Genomic DNA, 20,875 nt, shown 5'->3' with positions numbered 1-20,875 from the left:
TTTCTAGAATCACTTAAAACTCACGCGAGAATAATATAAACCATAATCCAGTAAATGCAGGTGATAAACAAGAAAACATGAAGCTTATCAAATGATGAGAAAGGAACCCTGGGGGTGTCCAGGGGGTCCAGGGACTTCGCGCAAGGATACGATGCCTCTGGGTCCTCAGTTCCTTGCTTCCCAGCTAAAAGGAATTCTGAGTTACCATCAAAATTTGATTCTTCCAAATACTTATTTAGAATTCAGCTATGATTGTTGGAGCCCAATCCCTCCTCCCACGTCTCACTTGCGTGTAAACCTTCCTGGCACGGTGTTCAATGTTCAATTTGCCCATGAGTTCCATAGCATGGGGCTGGTCACTCCACCCTCCTTTCACTCATTTCTCGACCTCGACCCCTGACTTACTCTGAACCCTGGACAACAGGCCTGCCGGGGCCCACGGACATGCCTAGGTTTCTGGGACAGTGGGTTTTTCTGGATGTCTTCCTAGACATCTGTACCAATAAATAAAAGCCAAGGTTTGGATTTCGGGAAATATCATTAACAGAAAAAGAAATCAGAACGGGACACTGCTTTGCAAGTCGAGATGACACAGGACATCGAGCTTCTACATGTGCTGGGCTAAAAATGACAGCTTGGAGTACAAATAGAACACCCAACAGGCAGAAAGGTGGGAATGGAGATGGAAAAGACCTGCGTTCACAGCAGGCAAAAGTCACAAGTGCCGAGAAGATAAAGCCCCCTCCAGATGGAACAATGGCTGGGGACCACCCTGAAGGGACAGTCGGGACTTGACTAAGCCAAGTGCTTCCTCCCTGTTTGTCACGAAGGGTGGAAGCCACGTGTCTCGTCCTGTTTCTTCTCTGGGTTAGTCCTTCTCAGTCATGCAGTCCATTCTTAACTCTACGCGAGGGATTTCTGGTTGTTGATATGATTATTTCCTGCCATCTCTGCAACCACATTCCGCAAAGAAGGGAGTCATAAGCATGTGTCAAAGGGAGAAGGCATGGGTGTGCAGAGCGATGGTTGCCAGTACTTTCCTAAGTCCCAAATTAAACACAGGTGCTATCTGAATTACTGCTTCTATTAACTGAGTGCTGCTGCTCCCTGCTATAAATTCTAATCCACCCAAAATTGGCTAGCCACATACTTGGCCAGGAGAAAAAAAAAAATGCCTGTGTTTTATTTTTAATTTTTTTTTTTTTTACCCATGAACTCTCTTTATCTTAATTTTTTTGGGTGAGGGGGGTAACTAGGTTTATCTATTCTTGAAGGAGGTCCTGGGGATTGAACCCAGAACCTCCTGCATGTTAAGCACAGGCTCTACCACTGAGCTATCCCCTCCCCCAACCACAAACTCTCTTTTATAGCAACAAAGCCCCAGAGGTGGTTTAAGACATCAGAGATTGGTACCTTAGTGGGAATGAAAGAAAATGCCTGTATTTTAAAGAAATTGTCCAGATGTAAAAAAAGCAAATTAAAACAAATAAATATGAAAACAAACAAACAACCACCAAAAAAACCAGCGCTCAAAACTGAATACTTACTCCTGTGCTCACAAGGGACAGCATAATCCTTTCATTTAAGGCTAGTGTTTCTCCTTGTTTCATCTTGATCCTCTTCTTATCTAGGCATTTCATCGCATACCTAGAAATGTAAATGTTGTTGAAAATTCTGCGGTAGCAATGTATCTAAGCAGATTTAAACAATACACATCATACACACTGGGGGAAGTTTCTACAGATCTGGAAAGCGTTTCAAAGAAGCAAAACGCTTCTAAAAAACCAAGGAAATCTGAATAACGTGGAGATTTCAGTCAACGGTAACGTACCAGTGTTACTTCATGCACTGTGACAAGCGTACCACAACTGAAGGAAGATAAGGGTGCTGGGAGGGGGGTACCTGGGAACCCCCCTACTAATTTTGCACTTTTTCTGTAAGCCTGAAGTTATTCTAAAATAAAAAGGCTATTTTTTTTTTTAAAAAATCAAGCAATAATGAAGATATTTCTATCATTACATGAATAGACGTTTCAGTTGAATAAGAACATAAAGTAGATGGATGTAAAATTCAGGAAAATGTTTTGTATGTACTGTTCCCTGCCTAGCACTAGTGTGTGTATGTGTGGGTGTGCCGCGGGGGGTGGGTATATGTGTAATATTTAGCATTTAGGAGTCGTGAATTCAGCAGCGGTCAAGATTTTGTTAGAGTATAGAGTGTAAGACTCTAAAACATTGATGATCAACCACATGGGAAGGGAAAGCATGCGTTCAAAAACCCATGTTCTAAAGTGACATTTTATTTACTTGTTTTTCATCAATACTTAAGTTATTATATTTCAAATAATACAAAGAATCAAAGTTAGTTGAGAAGGAACACTTGACCACTTAAGATTTTTGAAGATCTGCAGCAAATTCATATTAAGGAAATACAGACATGTTATCGGTGTACTCTGTAATTACAGGTTAAAGAATGTAGAGGTTTTTTCCGCAGGACAATAGAAAGCTGAAAGGAAATTTTTACAAGGGCTTCAGGGACTTGAAAACTCTGTGTGTGTGACTATAAATTCCCACTGATGGACTAGTTCATGATACCCAGGTATATCAGTAGTCTGGCTGCTGTGGGACACATAAAATCCACTTGTTTCTAACTGATCACAACTTATATAATACGAGTTACAGCAAAACAGAGATAGATGTTCAGATGTGATCTTTTTTATTCCCTCTTCCAGGAGTTCTGTAAGACAAATCTGTTGACAAGACATTAATTTGCTTAATTATGGGATCAAATCTTCAGAACGCATGAAGTGATGTGTCCTTGAAATGTTTAACTGTTATGATAAAATTCAAAATGCCTCCTACTACTTCTGTCACCACCCTCCACCTGGATGGTATTTAATAAGACCTTTGAATTGCAGACCAGGCGAGATGGCACACACAGGTCTTGAGCCCCTCAGAATACGCAAATCGAGGCCCCGAGGATGGGTGGCAGTTCACTGATGGCGCCCAGAGCCAGTGCACCTGTCACTGGCAGCCTGGAGACCGTGAAGAATGAACTTGAGGATTCACGGGAGCTGAGCCCGGCCACCTTCTAGCTGGATGACTCCTGAGAAGTGCGTACCCTTAACCTATGAAACAGAAGACTATCTACCATGCCCTGGTGGTCTCTGAGGCGGGTGAAATATTCCATGTGTGTGAAGAGACAAATTGGTATTATTTACTTCTACACCATCATGTGACAGACTAGGCGTCCTAAATACCCCGACAAGCGGCTACAGTGAAGTAAAACTAAAATTTGGTGAAAGGTGACAAACGACATGTGAAGTACATCATTTAGGATCAAGAAGTCCACTGTGCAGCACAGAACAGGAAAGAACGTGTTCGCCAGAAAGCAGGGTCGTGGGGGGCTCTGTCTGCTAATACTAGGGGATAGGCAGGGTGCCAAATGCTTTACAATGTGTTATCTCATTTAATTCTCACAACAAGGCAGGTGCTTTCAGTATCCTGGCTTTACAGACTTGGATACGGAGGCTCAAAGAATGCACAAACTTTGTCCGAGCCAGAAAGTGAGGACGCTGATTTGACCTACGATGCCAGACTCCGACTCTGGACCCCTAGGTGTCCTGTCTCGGCCCGACACCAGCCTGCAGACACCTGGGGGCCAGACTCTGGGTTCACCCCACACGGGGTCCCAAAGCAAGAAGATCAATCAATGGGCACAACTTAGTGAAGGTAAATTTCAGCCACCAAATAATAAAAAAATGTGCTGCCTCTTGGACCTGTCCAGGAACGGAAAGGGCCGGCGGCACCCAACCAGAGGAAGGGCCCAAGCAGAGGCTGCATGACGACCTGCACGCGATGCCGGGGCAGGAGGCGAGCGCCTGAATTAGGTGACTTTGATTACTCCTTCTTACGCTGACTCGATAATTGTATAAACCAAGCTACACAGACTATTCCACCTTGCCCACTGTTCTAACACATCTGTTACGTGATCAGACTGGTAGCTCTGGATCTATCAAATCATATTTTTCCTTTCTCTTTTGTTTTCAGAAATACATCCACTCAGACTGCTCCTATATTAAAAAATTTCCAGCCCCCACACTGAAGAACTCCACCATTTACTTTGCAGAAGACCCTTACATCTGGCTCAGGGGCACTTAATTGCTTCACATCAACCTCCATGGGACAAGGGACAGATGAGGGGTGGAGCCCGATGACAGTGGTCCTTGTAGGAGAGCATCCTCCTTGTCCGCACTGAGCTCCCTGCTGTGGGAGCCATGTCTCCTGGAATGCTACGTCCTCCCAGACTGTACACCCTAAGTCAAAAGTGGGCCATTATTCAGAAGAGAGTTTCTCCCCTGCCAAGTATGGGAGCAGGAGGCTGTACCTAAAACCCCTTCCTGGCCACCTCCGGATTCCTGGCTCTTCACCCACGGCCTGAGCCATGGAGGGTTCCCAATACAGTTTCTGGTTGACTTCCCAGTGAGCCCTAAGAAGTAGAAGTTCCAGATGATCTCATTGACTATGCTTTCCAAAAGACAGCCTATTTCCTTCTGGGGTAAATTACCTCAGGAGTGAGATCACGGGCCTCCATAAATCTATGGAGGGATTTTCTTTTGATGTGCACATAAAATTGTCTTAATATTCCCAGCAAAATATGTGAGCGTCGAAAGCTTACATTTTTCCAGTGTCTGCTTTCCTGCAACCGTAGACTTCACCAAATCCTCCACGTCCAATAATCCTATGTACGCTGAAATCATTCATGGTCAACTGTGAATTCAAAATGTGAAATGGAAACATAAAACTGCATAAAAATTATGCCACTGTTCTCATGCAAAACCTATACAGTCATTAAAAGGGCGATTCTGATAGGTCTGCCCTTTCTGGGACTGGTCCCTCCAACTGAGAGATGAGACGCAAAAGGTGGCAAGACACTGTAGAACCACCTTCTATGCAAACTCCACAAAGTGCACACAATGGAGGCAAATGGAAAGATGACACAGTGGGAGCTGAGTTAGACTGTTTTTCCAATGTCATAAATCTTAGATTGTAAGACGTACACTTTGAAGACACGTGAGTGAGAAATTTCCAATCAAAATAAAAAGCGACCTCAGCTACTCTGAAGCCTAAAGTTTGGGGACAATTCAGCAATTCCAGGAACTGCCATGGTAGAAAAATAAGTCTACATTAGGGCATCTATGTTTCCCTAACAGTGGGCCATATGATTGGAGAGCCCAACAGATGCTGGCCATGTGAATTTTTTTATCAATAACGTCAGTGAGTAGAGAGGACTCGTGCCGGGCATGTGAGTGTGAAACCTGACCAAGTGTGAGCAACTCTATAAAGAGGCTTTATTCATAAGCCCTTTCCTTTTGTCAATAATATCTCAGCAATGCCCTGCTTCCCAAGTAGTTTTCATAGCATCAGACACGGTACAGAGGCAGACGGTCCTATGTCCATGGTAACGGGCGGTCAGACAAGAGCAAAATGCCCACTAACTGATGGATCCTGGCAAATGAAGGGTCAGATTCTTGAAGGGTTTTCCCAGACAACCCTTAAAATACCATGTCTGCCGCCAGGTGGGGACATCTGGCCCACAAGTTTCATCTTTGGTGCTCAGAGGACACGAGGACATGAAGACATGAGGACAGCAGGTCACAAGAAAGATCTACAGCAGAGATAAGGGATTTTGTTTTTTAATATGTGTTACGGCCTCTTGCTTCTAAATTCTGCCAAGAAATGGGATCGAGAGGGGAGGTTAAAAAGAAAAAAAAAATGTTCCAACAGTACCATTTAAGTAAGGAACTCAAAAAATATCTAGTTCTTTCTGTATCTAATTGCAAACTGGAGGAGGGTATGGCTCAGTGGTAGAGCACGTGCTTAGCATGTACAAGGGGTTCCATCCCCGGTACCTCCATTAAAATAAATAAATAAATAAACCTAATTACCTTCCTCCACAAAAAAATTTTTTTTAATTAAAAGTGAAGTAAAGAATGTGCCCAAAGTAAAGAATTACTGACACTGAAAAGATAAAAGATGACAAAACACTAAGGAAATACACGTTGGAAAGTAGCCTATATTTGAGGAGTGCTTTTACGATTCTCAAAATAAAAATATACTTTACTAAAAATAAATAAATAAAAATAAGATGAAATCGTGGTCTAGTAAAAAGTGTCATCATTTATATCATCTGATTGTACCTAATAATAAGGGGAAAAAAAAAAAAGAAGAACTGTACCAGGAAGGCAAAAAGACATGAGCACGTGGAGATTACATTACGCAGAAGTCCTGTATTTTTCCTACTATTTCTGTTAAAGGGTCAATTACCGCTTAAAATATCCTTTCTTAAATAAACACATTCTTATATGAATATGAAAAAAGAGAATTAAAACTCGAATTGTTTACAACCGGCTATGGGAGGATGGATTTTTCAGGCACGAAGCTGTGAGAAGGACATCTGTTTAGGCAGTGCTGTTACCCTGGGGAGTTCGCTCCCGGACAAAGTATTTTCTCATGAAGTCAAGCCAGAGGAAGTTTTTATTTAAAAAGAAAGAAAGGAAAAGATGATACTCACATGGATATTTAATTCTACATTTTTCCACTGGCAAAATCTGGTGAACTTGTCACTGAAAGAGAACACAAGGAGTTTAACTGAAAAGTTAAAATATCACATTAACTGGATTTAAAGAACAGTGTTTTCCGAGGAGCTAGAATTGGGCTACTTGTGCAGCTGACCTCAAACGGAGTTAAGTTTCAGTAAACGCTTTTTCACAGAGCATTCGCCTGGGATTCTAGGCTTCATTTTACGATTCTGATCAAAGACTTTGTGTTTCTCCTTTAATTGTCATTACATTACGGTAACCTCTTTATCTGAATCGGCACTGCCCAACAGATGGGTAACACAGGCCGCCTAGGTAATGTAATTTTAATAATATATTTTATCTAACCCAGTATATCAAAAGATTATCATTTCAACACGTAATCAATATAAAAATTTTAATGAGGTAGTCTACATTTTTATTTTTGTATTGAGTCTTGAATCCCAGAGTGTATTTCGCATGTATAGTCCATCTTAATTCAGACTAGTCATATTTCAAGAGCTCGGTAGCTACACGGGGCTAGTGGCTCCCATATTGGACCGTGCAGCTCTAAACAACCACACAAAATTAATGTTTACAAATAATCATAGGAGTAGCAACTACTTAAATCGTGCTTATCGCGTGCCAGGCCCTGCTCACTCACCCCTCCAACAACTCTACGGCCAGCTACAGCGGTGACCTCGTTTTACAGCTGGGAAGACGAGCTTGCCCAAGGTCACACAGAGAGAGAACTGGGTGGAGCAAAATTTGAACTCAAACCAATTTCTGCCTCACAAAGACACAAACGGCATAGGGGAGAAACCCTCAGACTAGAATCAGAAGGGGAGTAAGTCAGTCTGTTGTAAGACCCCGCAGTCTACCCAGTCGCTGGCTGTTTTTTTCATTCCTGCAGTGAGAAAAATATCCAGCCCATATCTATTTAATAAAGACATTATTTTGATTGGTTTTTTTTAAATTAATGAGCAACCGGTCTAGAAAGTGTTTGTTTTTAAAGATTTTTCAAAAGAAACACGTTCTAGATTGAATACTCCTTAAAAGCACAGAACGTTCTTGGGGGGGTGTTGGGTTTTATTTAGCCCCTGGCATGATTCCTTACACAGGCATAGTATTCAGGATTCTGTAAGTGAATGAATGAATAAAAATGAATGGAAGAAAGAGAGGGAGAGAGGAAGGCAGGAAGGGAGGGAGGGAGCTCTTATGAAGTGCAAGTTACAGGTGTTCTCAGCATACAACACAATGCCTTAAGGCATCCAAATATTCCCTGGCAGTTTCATCTAATGTGCCTGCTAAGGATCTTGTAAAAAACTATTTATGAGGCTAATAATCAAATTAAGAATCAAAAGCAGAAGAACTCTTGTAGTTACACAGCATCTTTTTGCAATGAATCTGAAATGACTTTTAAAGAGTGTTTCATTGGTCCTCCCAACATCTATGAGGTTGGTAAAATGAAATTATATTTTTAGAGTTTCTGAGGGTTCTTTCAAACAATTTTTTAAAAGTAAAGTGACTGCAAAAGGTACAACCACATTAGGGGGGTCTCAGCATTTATAAATCCCTCATTGTTACTTTGCTGTCCACTAGGTGTGCTAGCTCATATCCTCTCTCCTCGCACATTTTGGCATTCAGAATATTATATATATATGAACAAAAACTGACTTTGAAGGCAAATCATTTACATAAAATGGTGACAGTTTCAGAAACTCCAGTGTGAGGTACATGCTTAAAATGCAAACAACTTCCCTTATATTTCCTGTAACAATACGACCGAAAGGTAAACTCAGTGGGAGAAAATGATGGTGCAGGTTTACCAGGTGGGTACACAGTGGAGTTAACGAGACCTCTCCCCCAACTTTAAGTGCCATCCCCATGGCTCCCCTCTCCCCCAAGGATCACATAAAAGCTAGGTTGATCCAAAAGTTTGGGGAAAGTCAAGGTTTTTTAAAATTAATTAATTAATTTCTTTTTTTCCTTTATTTAATTGAAGTCTAGTCAGTTTACAAGGTTGTGTCAATTTCTGGCATGCAGCGTAATGCAGATTTTAGAACCAATAGCAACGGAGTCGGCTCAGGACTCGGGTTGAATCTCAGCCCTGAGTCCTCAGTTTGGTTCCACTGCTATCTGGCAAAGTCTCAGTCCTAGCTCAGAAAAGTAAAACCATTTGCATGCATATTAGTTTCCCAAAGGACTGACTCTACCCCAGGATAAAATTATCTCTTAAACTCTGGTAGAATCATAACACAATTTTTAAAAAAAATTACTTCAGTTCTGTGAACACGTGGAGGAAAAAAAAAAAAACCACTGCGCTGAAGCATTTGTTCTTAAAGGGCAGTTACTGAACAGCTGCCTGCTGCTCTGTGATGAGGCACAATCATCATGTTCATTGTCGAGAAATTAGCCAAGTTGCTGGAGAAAAGTACAGTCAGTGTGAATGCAGATGTGGTTTTGGAAAGTCCGATTCCAAAGGTGCATCATAACAGAGGAAAACACAAAGTACTGAAGAATTGGCTCTTCGGGGCTGGAAGACTTCTACAGGCATTACTGAAAATTTTATATGACAAACATAATCTATAGTTTGAGTAACCCAAACAGACATGTTTATGAGGCATATTGATGATATATATGACCACAGACATTTGCTGATACCCTTAAATCCTAAAAGATGAAGAGAAGGCTTGAACCACTTTGAAAGATATGATTTCAAAGTCTAAACAAACGAATTAGATACAGAGTTGTGCCTGTATTAGTAAAGGTGTCCCAAAAAGATACTTTTAATTCTGAGGTTCCCTAGTTTATTTAAGTTTTAGACCATTTTGAAGCTAAAGAACTAAAGATCAGAGGGACAGTAAATATACAAATTCTAAATTATAAAGTATCGAGGAAAGAATCTAATACAAAGCCTGGCACATAGCACATGGCCAATAAATGTTTGTTGAATGAATAAATTAATACAATTAAGGCCAGCACTTATTGAGTAAAATGAGGACTACCTACACAGTACAAGATTTTATTATGTATACTAGTATAATGTTACATGTCAAACATATCTCAATAAAAACACTTTATATATATATATATATATATATATATATATATATATATATATATATACATACACACACACACACATACACACACACACTATATATATACGTATACTTTAATTTTTTATTTTTATTTTATTTTGGGGGGGATAATTAGGTATTTATTTGTTTATTTTATTTATATGGAGGTACTGGGGATTGAACCCAGGACCTCATGCATGCTAAGCACGCTAGCTACCATTGAGCTATATCCTCCCCGACCTTTAAATTTTTTTAAACTTTATTTTCTATATGTACAGACACACACACACACACACACACACACACACACACACACACACACACACACACACACACAGAGAGAGAGAGAGAAAGTTTCATACCTTTCTAGGAATTTTTGAAAAATGTTGCCTCGAAGACTTTCACAAATTTCTTCTATATATGGCTGGAAAGGATGGAAAAGAAATTCCACACTGCATAAATAGGAGCGTATTAAAGTGAAAAACACAAACAGATGAGATTTAGGGGAGGTGATGTTCCCAATTATGCTGCTCCCCCCCCAATATTGTCTTGTGCTTGCCCTTCTTGGCACCTGTCCAATTTTCATCAACAGATTCACGGTTACAATTATTTAGCAGTTATCTACGCCACCTGATAGCATGTTTCATGAAGGCAAGGGCAGGTCTGTCCTGTGTGTCATTGTAGCCCGTCTGCCTAGCGCAGCTCCCGGCAAGTCACAGACACGTCGTCAATGCCCAGAGTCAGCTTCACGGGCATGTGACCAGTGCAGCCCCACAGAAGAGCCCAGAGCTCGGTTTGGTGTCACCATCCTGAAATTCTCAATAATTTCTGAATAAGGTTTTCATCGTGTACCGGGCCCTGGAAGTTATGCAGCACATCCTATAAATTACACAGCACGCCCCGTAAATTACTATTAATTACATAATTACTATTAATTATGATGATCATATATGATCAGCATTAACACTGAGTTTTAAAGACTAAAAGCTAAGGGACCCATGGAGTAAATGGTTTTAAATTAGCTGTTTTACTTACTGATTTTCCATCTCTCATAATTACAGAGCTAAAGGTAACCATGGTGGAGGAGGAGGGAGTTAAGCCCAATGCTCATTCTGCACGTAAGAGGCTGCAGGCAGGTGCATTCCCAAGGTCTCTGAGCAAGTTCATGGCTAAGCTGGGGTCAAGGCAAGAGGTCCCAGCTCACTTGGGCAGTGCTCTTTCCCTATGGAGAACAGTCTACCTCACTTCCGTGCCAATTTACACATCACCAAATAAACTGCATGAATTTATGTTCCACGAGACAGACTCCAAATCAAGAACTATAAAAATATCAAACACCAACATTTCACAGCTCAGCCTAGAGTCAAGTAGATAGTTTTGGAAAATATCTTGATAGCTTACACTCATTGAATGAAGCAAATTTAATGTTTTCTGTGTTTTCGTAGATAATCCTGAAAATTTGTGAAAAAGAAGGACCAGATCAGGAACTGTCCGTGGCACGAGACAGGACAAGGAAGTCTGGAGAAGCCACTGTAACCAACGCAGGCAGTGAGACAACCATAGCTTGTCTGGGGCCTCACTTCCTGCCCAAGAAAGGAGACTCGGGGCTAGGCCAGCCTCCATCGCCTACCAGGTGGGCCCTTGCTGTCCTGGTCAGGGCACTCAGTCTGGTCACTGAAACCAAATGGACTTTGTTTCCTCCATGGTAAAAAGGAAAGCTGAACTCTCTCTGAAGCTCTTTCCAGCTCTGAAATCCTATGATTCTGTGATGACATACAATACCGATCTTAGCTAAGTCTCCTAGATGCAAAAGACCAAGGGCCACAAGCCTCAAGAAGTTCCAAAGACTTCAAAAGACAAAACAGATCAAGTTCAAAGATCTATGAGAAGGCTGAACTTGTATATCACAGATTTTTTATTTACAAAAACCATTGTTAATTTTTTTCATATTTTATCAAATAGCTCATACTTTCCGCTAATGAAATAAAAGGCAAAGGTCATGAGAAATTCTTAAGGCTCAATATAACATACCACATTGCCACTTTTCAACAGAAAGAACCACAAAATGTGCCAGGGAGGTGGCACAAAAGCCAGAGTTCAACGGTGGGGTCATGAGAAAGCAACCTCACCTCTCTGATTCTCAGTTCTCTTAATCTATAAAACGGGATAATCATAATTGCAATGAATTTGTGACAATTTAATAGGATTAAAAATGGTGAGAGCTCTGCACCGGGCCTGTCACAGTTTAGGCACCTAAGTGTAAGCCAAGACCCCTCCAGCCCTTGCCACCAAATATACTCATGTAATGACTTATTTCCATAGTCAATTTGGAAATGAAAAGAATAAAAAAGCACTTTGTATTTACTTTCAGAGCATTTTTGTTTCACTAACTCCTTCTCCTTGATAAGAAATTTCAATTCAGTAGGGGAGGGTATAGCTCAAGCTCCAGAGCACATGCTTAGCATACATGAGGTCCTGGGTTCAATCCCCAGTACCGCCTCTAAAAGTAAATCAATATATAAACCTAATTACCTCCCGTCCAACCAAAAAGGAAAGAAAGAAAGAAAGAAAGGGAGAAAGGGAGAAAGAAAGAGAGAGAGAGAGAGAGAAAGGAAGGAAGAAAGAAAGGAAGGAAGAAAGAAAGAGAGAAAGAGAGAGAGAGAAGAAAGAAAGAAAGAAAGAAAGAAAGAAAGAAAGAAAGAAAGAAAGAAAGAAAGAAAGAAAGAAAGAAAGAAAGAAGAAATTTCAACTCAGACATCACACTTGCTGATTTCTAAATATATTATAAATCTGTAATAATCAAAATAGCGTGGCACTAATGTAAAGACAGACATTATGAACGAATGGAACAGAGTCCAGAAATAAATCCACACATCTGTGGTCAACTGATCTTTGCCAAGGGTGCTAAGAACATATAATGGGGAAAGGACAGCCTCTTCAATAAATGGTGTTGGTAAAACTGGATACCTACATGGGGAATGAGATTGGACCCTTATCTTACACCATATAGAAAAATCAACTCAAGATGAAGACTAAAATATAAGACTGGAAACTGTACAACTACTAGAAGAAAACATGGGAGAGAAAAGCTTCTCGATGTTGTCTGGGTGATGATTTTTTTGGATATGACATCAAAAGCTCAGGCAACAAAAGCAAAAATAGACAAATGGGATTGTATCCAACCAAAAAGCTTCTACACAGCAAAGGAAACAACCAACAGAGTGAAAAGGCAACCTATAGAATGGGAGAAAATATTTGCAAATCATATATCGCATAAGGGGTTAATATCCAAAATATATGAGGAACTCAACTCAACAGCCAAAACCCCCAAATAACCCAATTCAAGAGAGGACTAAGGACCCTGACAGATGCTGTTCAAAAGAAGATAAACAAAGAGCCAACAGACATATGAAAAGGCGCTCAACATCATTAATCATCAAGGAAATGCAAATCAAAACCACAATGAGATATCACCTCACACCTGCTGGGATGGCTACTGTCAGAAAGTCAAGCGGTAAGTGTTGGTGAGGATGTGGAGAGAAGGGAACCCTTGCGCGCTGTTGGTGGGGGATGTAAACTGGTGCAGGCATAATGGAAAACAGTCTAAAGAATCCTCAAAAAAGTAAAAACAGAACTACCGTATTAATCAGCCATCCTCCTTCTGGTGTATATCCAAAGGAAATGAAATCAGTTTCTTGAAGAGGCATCTACACTCCCTTGTTCATTGTAGTTTTACTCACAACAGTTAAGATATGGAAACAACCTAAGTGTTGCTGATGGATGAACAATGGATAAAGAGCATGTGGGATGGATACATGTATATATACATATTTAGGTAATATAACTTGATTGTACTATTTTATTTATTTATTTTATTGAAGTTTAGTCAGTTACAATGTTGTGTTAATTTCTGGTGTGCAGCAAAGTGATTCAGTTATATATAAATACATTCCTTTTCCTATTCTCTTTCATTATAGGCTGTTGCAAGATATTAAATATAGTTCCCTGTGCTTTACAGTAGGACCTTGTTGTTTATCTACACATTTCTTTAAACACACAATAGTATATTATTCAATCTTTAAAAAGAAGGAAATCCTGCGATTTCTGACACCATGGGTGAACGTGGAGAACATTACACTAAGAGAAACAGGCCAGACTCAGAAAAATAAGGCATGATCGCTCTTACGTGGAATCAAAAAAAAATAGTCAAACTCATAAAAGCAGAGTAGAATGGTGGTTGCCAGGGGCTGGGAGGTGGAGGAAACAGGGCAGTGTTGGTCAAAGGGTATGAAGTTTCAGTTATGCAGGATAAATAAATTCTGGGGACCTAATGTACACCACGGGACTGCAGTTAATCACACTGTAGTGTATCTTTGAAAGGTGCTAAGAGAGTTGATCCTAAGTGTTCTCACCATACGTAAAAAAATGTTGACTATGTGAGCTGATGGATATGTTAATTAGTTTGATCACAGCAATCATTTCACAATAAATACATGTATCAAAACGTCAAATTATACATCTTAAAGCCTGGGAGGAAAAAAAAAAATCCCAACTCAAACAATGTCAATCAACTTTCTGGTTAATGTTCCTCTATAAACAGGACATCCTAACACATAACTTGTATTTACTTCAATCAGTATGGTCTGATGGTGCATGTTACACTGAATTCCACTAATACACTCCTTATTCTGATCAACTTAACTACGACTATTTCCTTCACCTCTGAAATCAGAACACCACCCAGTCTGTATTTATTTTACCAGGACCTTATTTTCATTTTTTTTTCTCAAGAACAAATCAGTAAAGCATTTTTAAAAGATATATTGAGTCACAGCCTCACCCATTTATTGGCTTTGGGTAAGTTACTGAATCTTTTTTAAGCTCAGTTGCTCCATTTGTTAAAAAAAAAAAAAGCACAGGAAGAATGATGCTGCCTTGGGCTCTCCTGAGGGTTACGTGAGTTAATGCATTGTTGTACTTTGTCTAACACCTGGCACCTGATAAATATTTTTATAAGAATTTAAATGATTATGTTAAAATCAGTGTTTTGGGAGATTACTTAACATGATCTGTTGCACAAAGATACAATTTAAAATAAAAATGAATATAATGTCAAAAAAAAAAAGCTATACTGAAGAAGTAGCTTCTAAATGAATATTCCTTGAAGGCACAAGAAGAATCTTGGTGGTTTCTGTAGCTCAGGTGGAGTTTTTGTTTTTTCTTTAATGTTATTTATGCTACAAGAAAAGCTAAAGTCAGAGGTGTAAAATCCATGTACTGTGAGGTCTAACTGAGCAATGTTAAATGTAACTGATTACAAGACTGTCTCTGAACCATGTCAAAATCAGAACACTGAAATTCTGCCACTAAAATATCATGGAGGCAACCAGAAGCAGATTATTCGCGTGACACTTTTTGAATGCATGGTGTCTGATAAGGGCTCACGTTTATGGGGCGTTGTGATGGACAGGCCCAGGGGAAAGCAACCCGCATGCGCTGAATGCTCAAGACCCCACTTTGTGGGAGAGCCCACTGTCATCTCCACTTCTTAGGTGGGAAAACTCAAGTGAGGAGAGGTAAGTAGCTTGCCCAGGGTCTCTGAATCTAGATCGCTGACCTTCCAAGCTTATAACCTTCTAGACTATCCAGAAAGGTCCTACATCTTAAGAGAAGTCCATCTAATTATTCTGACAGGAAGGCAGCACCCAGTTTGTACCCAAATGTTCTCAGAGCCAAATTGGTATTTTCTCTATAGGATAATCAGATTCATTCTGCATACGTAAATAAATCTGATCACAAGATACCCAGGCAAAAATCAACTTCTCTGTAAATGATGGAAAGATCCAAAAAAAAAAGGCTAAATTAATTTTCATTTATGAAAATCATCACATTAACTAATGACATCCTTTTGCATTTCTTGTAACTCACAGAGACATAAAAAGTACATTATCCATCAAAAAATCTGACGAGGTCCTTGCAAGCTGCCACCTCTACAGAAAACCCACAGGATGATGGGAAAGGCTTTGGGGAGGAGAAATCATTATATTTAAAGAGCAGCAAATACATGGGCCCTTTAGTTGTGGATTGAGTTTTCCAAGTCTTGTAATTTAAATCTATATGACTGTGTTATGTTCAAGATATGAGGAACCAAAGAAAAATCCAATTCCTCAGTCGTAACTCCAAGGCTGTTCAAATATTCACTCTTGATTCTTGAAAATCAATCTGTTTCACCTGGGCGGTATCACTGCGGGGATCGACACTTGTGCCCCGACAGTCAACCTTGTAAAGTCCCTGCTCATCACAGGTGCCTGGGATGTCACACAGGACAAAGCTTTTTCCTCCAATGTCTTGTCTTGATTGATTTATAGGGAAAGGGAAAAAAACCAAAAAACAAAACCATTACTAGAAAGCTCTAGTGTCCTTTTTCAGGAAAGCCTTTATAGAGGATGTCGGTGTAAGGGCACATTTCAATGAGAAGTCAAGCAATATTAAACTTCAATCGTTCCAGATAAACCCCCAGGGAAGAAATACAGTCTTATATATCCATCCCTCCAGCACATTCATACAGGCAGGGAATGTCCCCAAGTCCAACTGTCAAGCAAATCAGAAACATTTATTTGGAAATCATTTCATCTTACCTGAAAAAGAGTTGATGCCACTTGCTTCCTGGACAGATGGCTTTGCACATGTTCTACAGCTTGCTTTGAGAATGGCTTTTAAAAATCAAAAAACAACATTCTTTTCCACAAATATAAAACATAGCAAACCTCTGTATGTTTTACAATATCACAACATGCATTTTAACACAACCATTACTCAGCAGTAACCTACGGTGATGACATTAACATGTACTCTTTAAAAAAAAATCTATTGGGTGTCTGTGGGCAATCCAAACAGATGACTGGTCCTGCCAGAGCTCTCAGACACCCCGTTGAGAAGGAAGATGAGCCCTGGGGCATCTAACTGACCTTTCTAATCCCACAAGAGCTCCAGATTACTTTGATTAAAAAAAAAAAGTTTAAAGAATCTTATTATCACCTTATTCAATGCATACATCCCTCATTTAGCTGATAATGGGGTCCTAAATTTTTTTAAAAATTTCTATTGTATAAGACAAAATGACTGCATGAACATAGACCTAAGAATTCAAGGCCAGGATTGCCCAGCTAAATCACAGTGGTAAAAGACTGTAGGTTGAGGAAAAGTCTTGCCGTAATCACAGCAGAGGGGAATTAGTTCTAAAAGAATGAAACTTAATTCTGACAAAAATGACAAACTCTATCCTTCTCCCAAACTTCAAATTATGTCTGCAATAACGCAAAAGAAGAAGAGCTTAAAAAGCACATTGTTACTGCCCCAAGCCCTCTAAATGGTGGACCTACATGAAAACTACATTTATGGAGGCTTTCCCAGTGAACACCAGGCATTTTCCAAGGTTCAGCCATTCCCCAGCAGGGTGGCAGGGCACTTAGCATCAGTGATCAGCCCTAGCTCAGAAATTCAGTGAGAACTGTAGACAACACAATAAATACAGAAGCACTGACAAACATCGTTATCAGGGCTGCCCTGTCCAACTTTCTGTGATGATGGAAATGTGAATCTGTGCTAAGTGAGCCAGGAACCACTAGCCACATGTGGGTATCGAGCACCTGAAACGTGGCTCATGAGGATGCCCGCAATTGAATCTGTAATTCCATTTGATTTTAATTCATTTAAACACATTTAAATAGCCACTCGTGGCTAGTGGCTAGTGTATTGGTCACAGCAGCCCACGGCTCTGAGGACACTCCTTTGGAAAACAGTCTTCACGTAGAGAAATTACATGGTAAATTTCCATTATTAATTATTCCACTCACTCCTGGTGGAATAATTTCCTAGTAACTTGCCTTATCCTGGTGACTGAATTAGATTGTTTCTCTGACTTACAGGGGGAAAAAATTGTCTCAACCATCATGTAATGATGAATGAACTAAATTAACTCAATAATTACAACCCTTATTAATTCAAAGAAAGCACTTAAATTAAGATTTTTATTGATCAATATTTGATTAGCCTAATTGTTAAAGGATAGCTAAATTAAAAACAATAAAGCTTCATTGCCTTTAGAAAGCCTAGAACTGAGATGAGCTTTCTCTTCCGTTGATCTGAATTAGCCATTTTATCAACGTTTCCAGTGAAAGTATCCACTCTGGGGAAGATACTAAGAGTATATGGAGCCTCAGAGAATTGGACGGGTATTAGCAGGGGGAAACAAATGACAAAGCCCAAGAAATGGGTTCCAACCTGGATGAGTGTCGTTTAATTTTTAAACCTCTTCCTCCTATCTTACTCTCATTCTGGGAACATTTGAGGGCCGTCTCACAGCCATACTGAAGTAACAGAACAAAAGAAGATACTCACATGTGAACAAGACAGCAGCTCCTTCATGATATAGGTGTCATAAATCTGTCGACTTCTACAAAGGCGATCTTCCTCACTCTCAAGCTTTTCATATTCTTTTATCTAGAGGTTTAAAAGTTACCATTGTCAGGTATCTCTTCTTAGAAACTGACTTTATTACAGGCTATTACTAGGCTTGGCAGAAACTACTTCCACATGAGATCAAGCAAATTACTGAATTGGCGATTCCACAGAAAACGACTGCTTCTAATGTTGCAATAATGAAGCTGGAATAACTTAAATTCAACTTGGAACATAGAAATGGATTTTTTCCCAAGATGAATCTCACCACTTATATCCAGAAACACAGTATTAGAAAACAAACACTGCCATGGTTACAATTATCTTATGATACACCAGGCATGGACCATTCATCCTTGCCAATTCTCCTTTCCAAAGCACAACTAATTTAAATTTGGCTGTAATCCATGTCTAAGAGTTATGATGGGGACCATTCTCACTCAACCACTGTGTTACAAAACTAACAGGAGGAAAAAAGTAATAATAAATTGCCAGGATTCCGGCAAAGAGATTTTTAAAAATCCACTAAATAGTTTGGAAAGGCATTAACCATAGATAAAAGTATTGGGTTTTCATGTTTGAACCTTATCTTCACTCTTACAAGTATTTAACTGGAAGGTTCCTTCAAATTGTACGTTTCGCTAATAACTTAGGGGAGGTAACCAGACTGGTGTTAAGACAAGCCAAATAAATAGTAAGAGGGACTTTAGAAATATTTGCTTTATGAGGAAAAGGCCCCTATTAACTCTAACCTCAAAACAGAAGTTCTTGCGTCAGAGGAGTGTTTTTATTTATTTACAGAAACACTCTTAATCTAAAAGACCAGAAAAGAATGAAAACACAAATGAAATACAGAGCTGGTAAGAAGACTGTAGCAAAAACGTTCAAGACAATGACTATCAACTACCTATGGCTAATTTGGGGTGGGGCGGGAGCTCCCTACAAGTAGCCAGTTGTGATGCCAACTTTCATAATGTCCGAGTGTTATTTATTCTGGTATGATAAAAAGCGGGGCTACTACTGAAATGGGAGGGAGCATAAAATGAACAGGAATAAAAGTGACCTTTTTACTATGTAGTCTGAGTTTGACGGTGTTGACATCAAAACCAGTAAATCCTATAAGAGTTTCTGACAATGAAAGGGTACGCGTGGCAGAGAGGAGTATGTACGATGCTGAGGTCCTACCCGAAGGCTAACAGGTTCACACACTGAGAAGTCCCTGGGACCCTCTTAAATGTCCTTAAACGTCATCAGTGAGATGTCTGAAATTCACAAGTCGGTAACTGCCTGGGCTTGGAATGGAGCCCTCTTGGAACAGAACGGCCTTCTATGTTTGATTTATGCTGAAATCTAACATAAAGGCAGGCAAACTGGGGTAGGTCGACACCTCATCCAAGGGGAAGACACTTCTTTTTTTAAATGAAGGAGCAATCCAGCGATGTTGGCATAGCCCAAGGACCTGGGTTTAATCATCCTAAATTAATTCAGGAGAACATGTCAAAAGGGTTCAAACAGCAAGCCAGATCCAAATAGAGCAGATGAAAGGAAATTGAAGCCAGACACCGAAACCTAAGGAGGAGTCAGCAAATAAACAGAGGAGTCTCACTCGGTTGATTTCTTTTGCTGGTTTGTTTTGTTTTAGTCCGGTCCAAAGGTCAATGCCAGAACGCTAGGGAAAAACAGGTGGACTCTTAGTGAACCAAAGGCAAATGCTTCTGCCTAAACATGCAAACGAACTCTAGGAATAGTAAACCTTCATGGAATTATTATCCCTGAAAACAACTGTAATAAAACCTATGGCTGTTCCGGGGGCCTATAAAGCGAGCTGACACCTGGTTAAACAAATGCTGATTCTATGGGAGTTTTCTACGGACTGCAATAATCTGACTGTACAGGAGATGCTAGTTTCTTGGGCAAATGATGCTCTGGACCACAATTCTGGCTTTAGTAAGGGCCTGGTGCCTTACAAACTACAACCTGAACAACAGAAAAGGTTAATTCCTGTAGGCGAAGGAAGAGCCTTAAGTATCCATGGCTGTATTTCGAAATTTACTTTCTATTATCAGTAAGACCACAATCAACTATCAATTAGCTCGAGATGGGATGTCCTGACTATCGCACATGCAGAGAAAATGCCACCTTCAATTCTGACAGTCAGGTTGTCCAGGGAACCCGGGCAAGCAGAGGCCTGGGTTCAAGGTGAAAAGTCTTCCCTGCAGCAGAACAGAAGCAGCATCGTCAAGCATGAACATTCACTGAGCACGTGGTGCTCCCTTTCTGCCTCGGTGGCTACAAAGCTCAGGACTGAACGTGTAGCTTAAAGTGCTGGGACCCGAAGAGGTTCCAGGACCCTTTCGGTCAATAGCTGTCATGGTCTCCACTTTCCTGCCTCCTGTTTGTCCCACCACCATTCCAGTGGGACGGTCTAGTAGCATCACTAATGGCCTCTGCCTTGCCCGATCAGGGGTCTCTCTTTTTTCCTTAGCTTTCCTGACTTCCTAGAAGCATTCAGCTCAGCGGTCCACACCTGCCTTCTCTGAACCTTCTCTGGCTTCTGTGATCTACACTCTCCTGGGGTTTGCCACAAGGCTCCTCTTCTTCTGTCTCCCTTGGTAACTCTCCTCCTCTGCCAGACTTCTAAATACCGAAGTGCCTCAGAGCACAGTGCTGGGGCATCCATTCTCACCTGCTATATTCTCCTTAGGTAAACCTGCCCAGTTTCACAGTTTCAAACACCAATTAGATTCCAGTGACC

At 40.3% G+C, this 20,875-nt stretch overlaps 1 protein-coding gene across 3 annotated transcripts in view; it reads right to left on the bottom strand.

Annotated features, from left to right (window-relative positions):
- The window catches only part of GRK3 (G protein-coupled receptor kinase 3), a 117,063-nt gene that overhangs the window by 40,122 nt on the left and 56,066 nt on the right, over positions 1-20,875 (bottom strand). For 2 of the 3 annotated variants that reach the window (XM_074356767.1, XM_074356768.1), the window contains exons 4-9: positions 18,061-18,162; positions 16,299-16,373; positions 10,023-10,084; positions 6,574-6,625; positions 4,678-4,769; positions 1,548-1,647 (exon numbers count right to left, since the gene is read on the bottom strand). In XM_074356767.1, the coding sequence (XP_074212868.1) occupies positions 1,548-1,647; positions 4,678-4,769; positions 6,574-6,625; positions 10,023-10,084; positions 16,299-16,373; positions 18,061-18,162 (483 nt within the window). Of the gene's footprint in view, positions 1-1,547; positions 1,648-4,677; positions 4,770-6,573; positions 6,626-10,022; positions 10,113-16,298; positions 16,374-18,060; positions 18,165-20,875 lie in introns of those variants that run through there. The other variant, XM_074356769.1, reaches the window with a different exon arrangement.

The sequence above is a fragment of the Camelus bactrianus genome, chromosome 32 (assembly GCF_048773025.1).
Source record: "Camelus bactrianus isolate YW-2024 breed Bactrian camel chromosome 32, ASM4877302v1, whole genome shotgun sequence".
Classification (NCBI taxonomy): domain Eukaryota; kingdom Metazoa; phylum Chordata; class Mammalia; order Artiodactyla; family Camelidae; genus Camelus; species Camelus bactrianus.
This window is presented reverse-complemented; position numbering and strand designations above follow the sequence as displayed.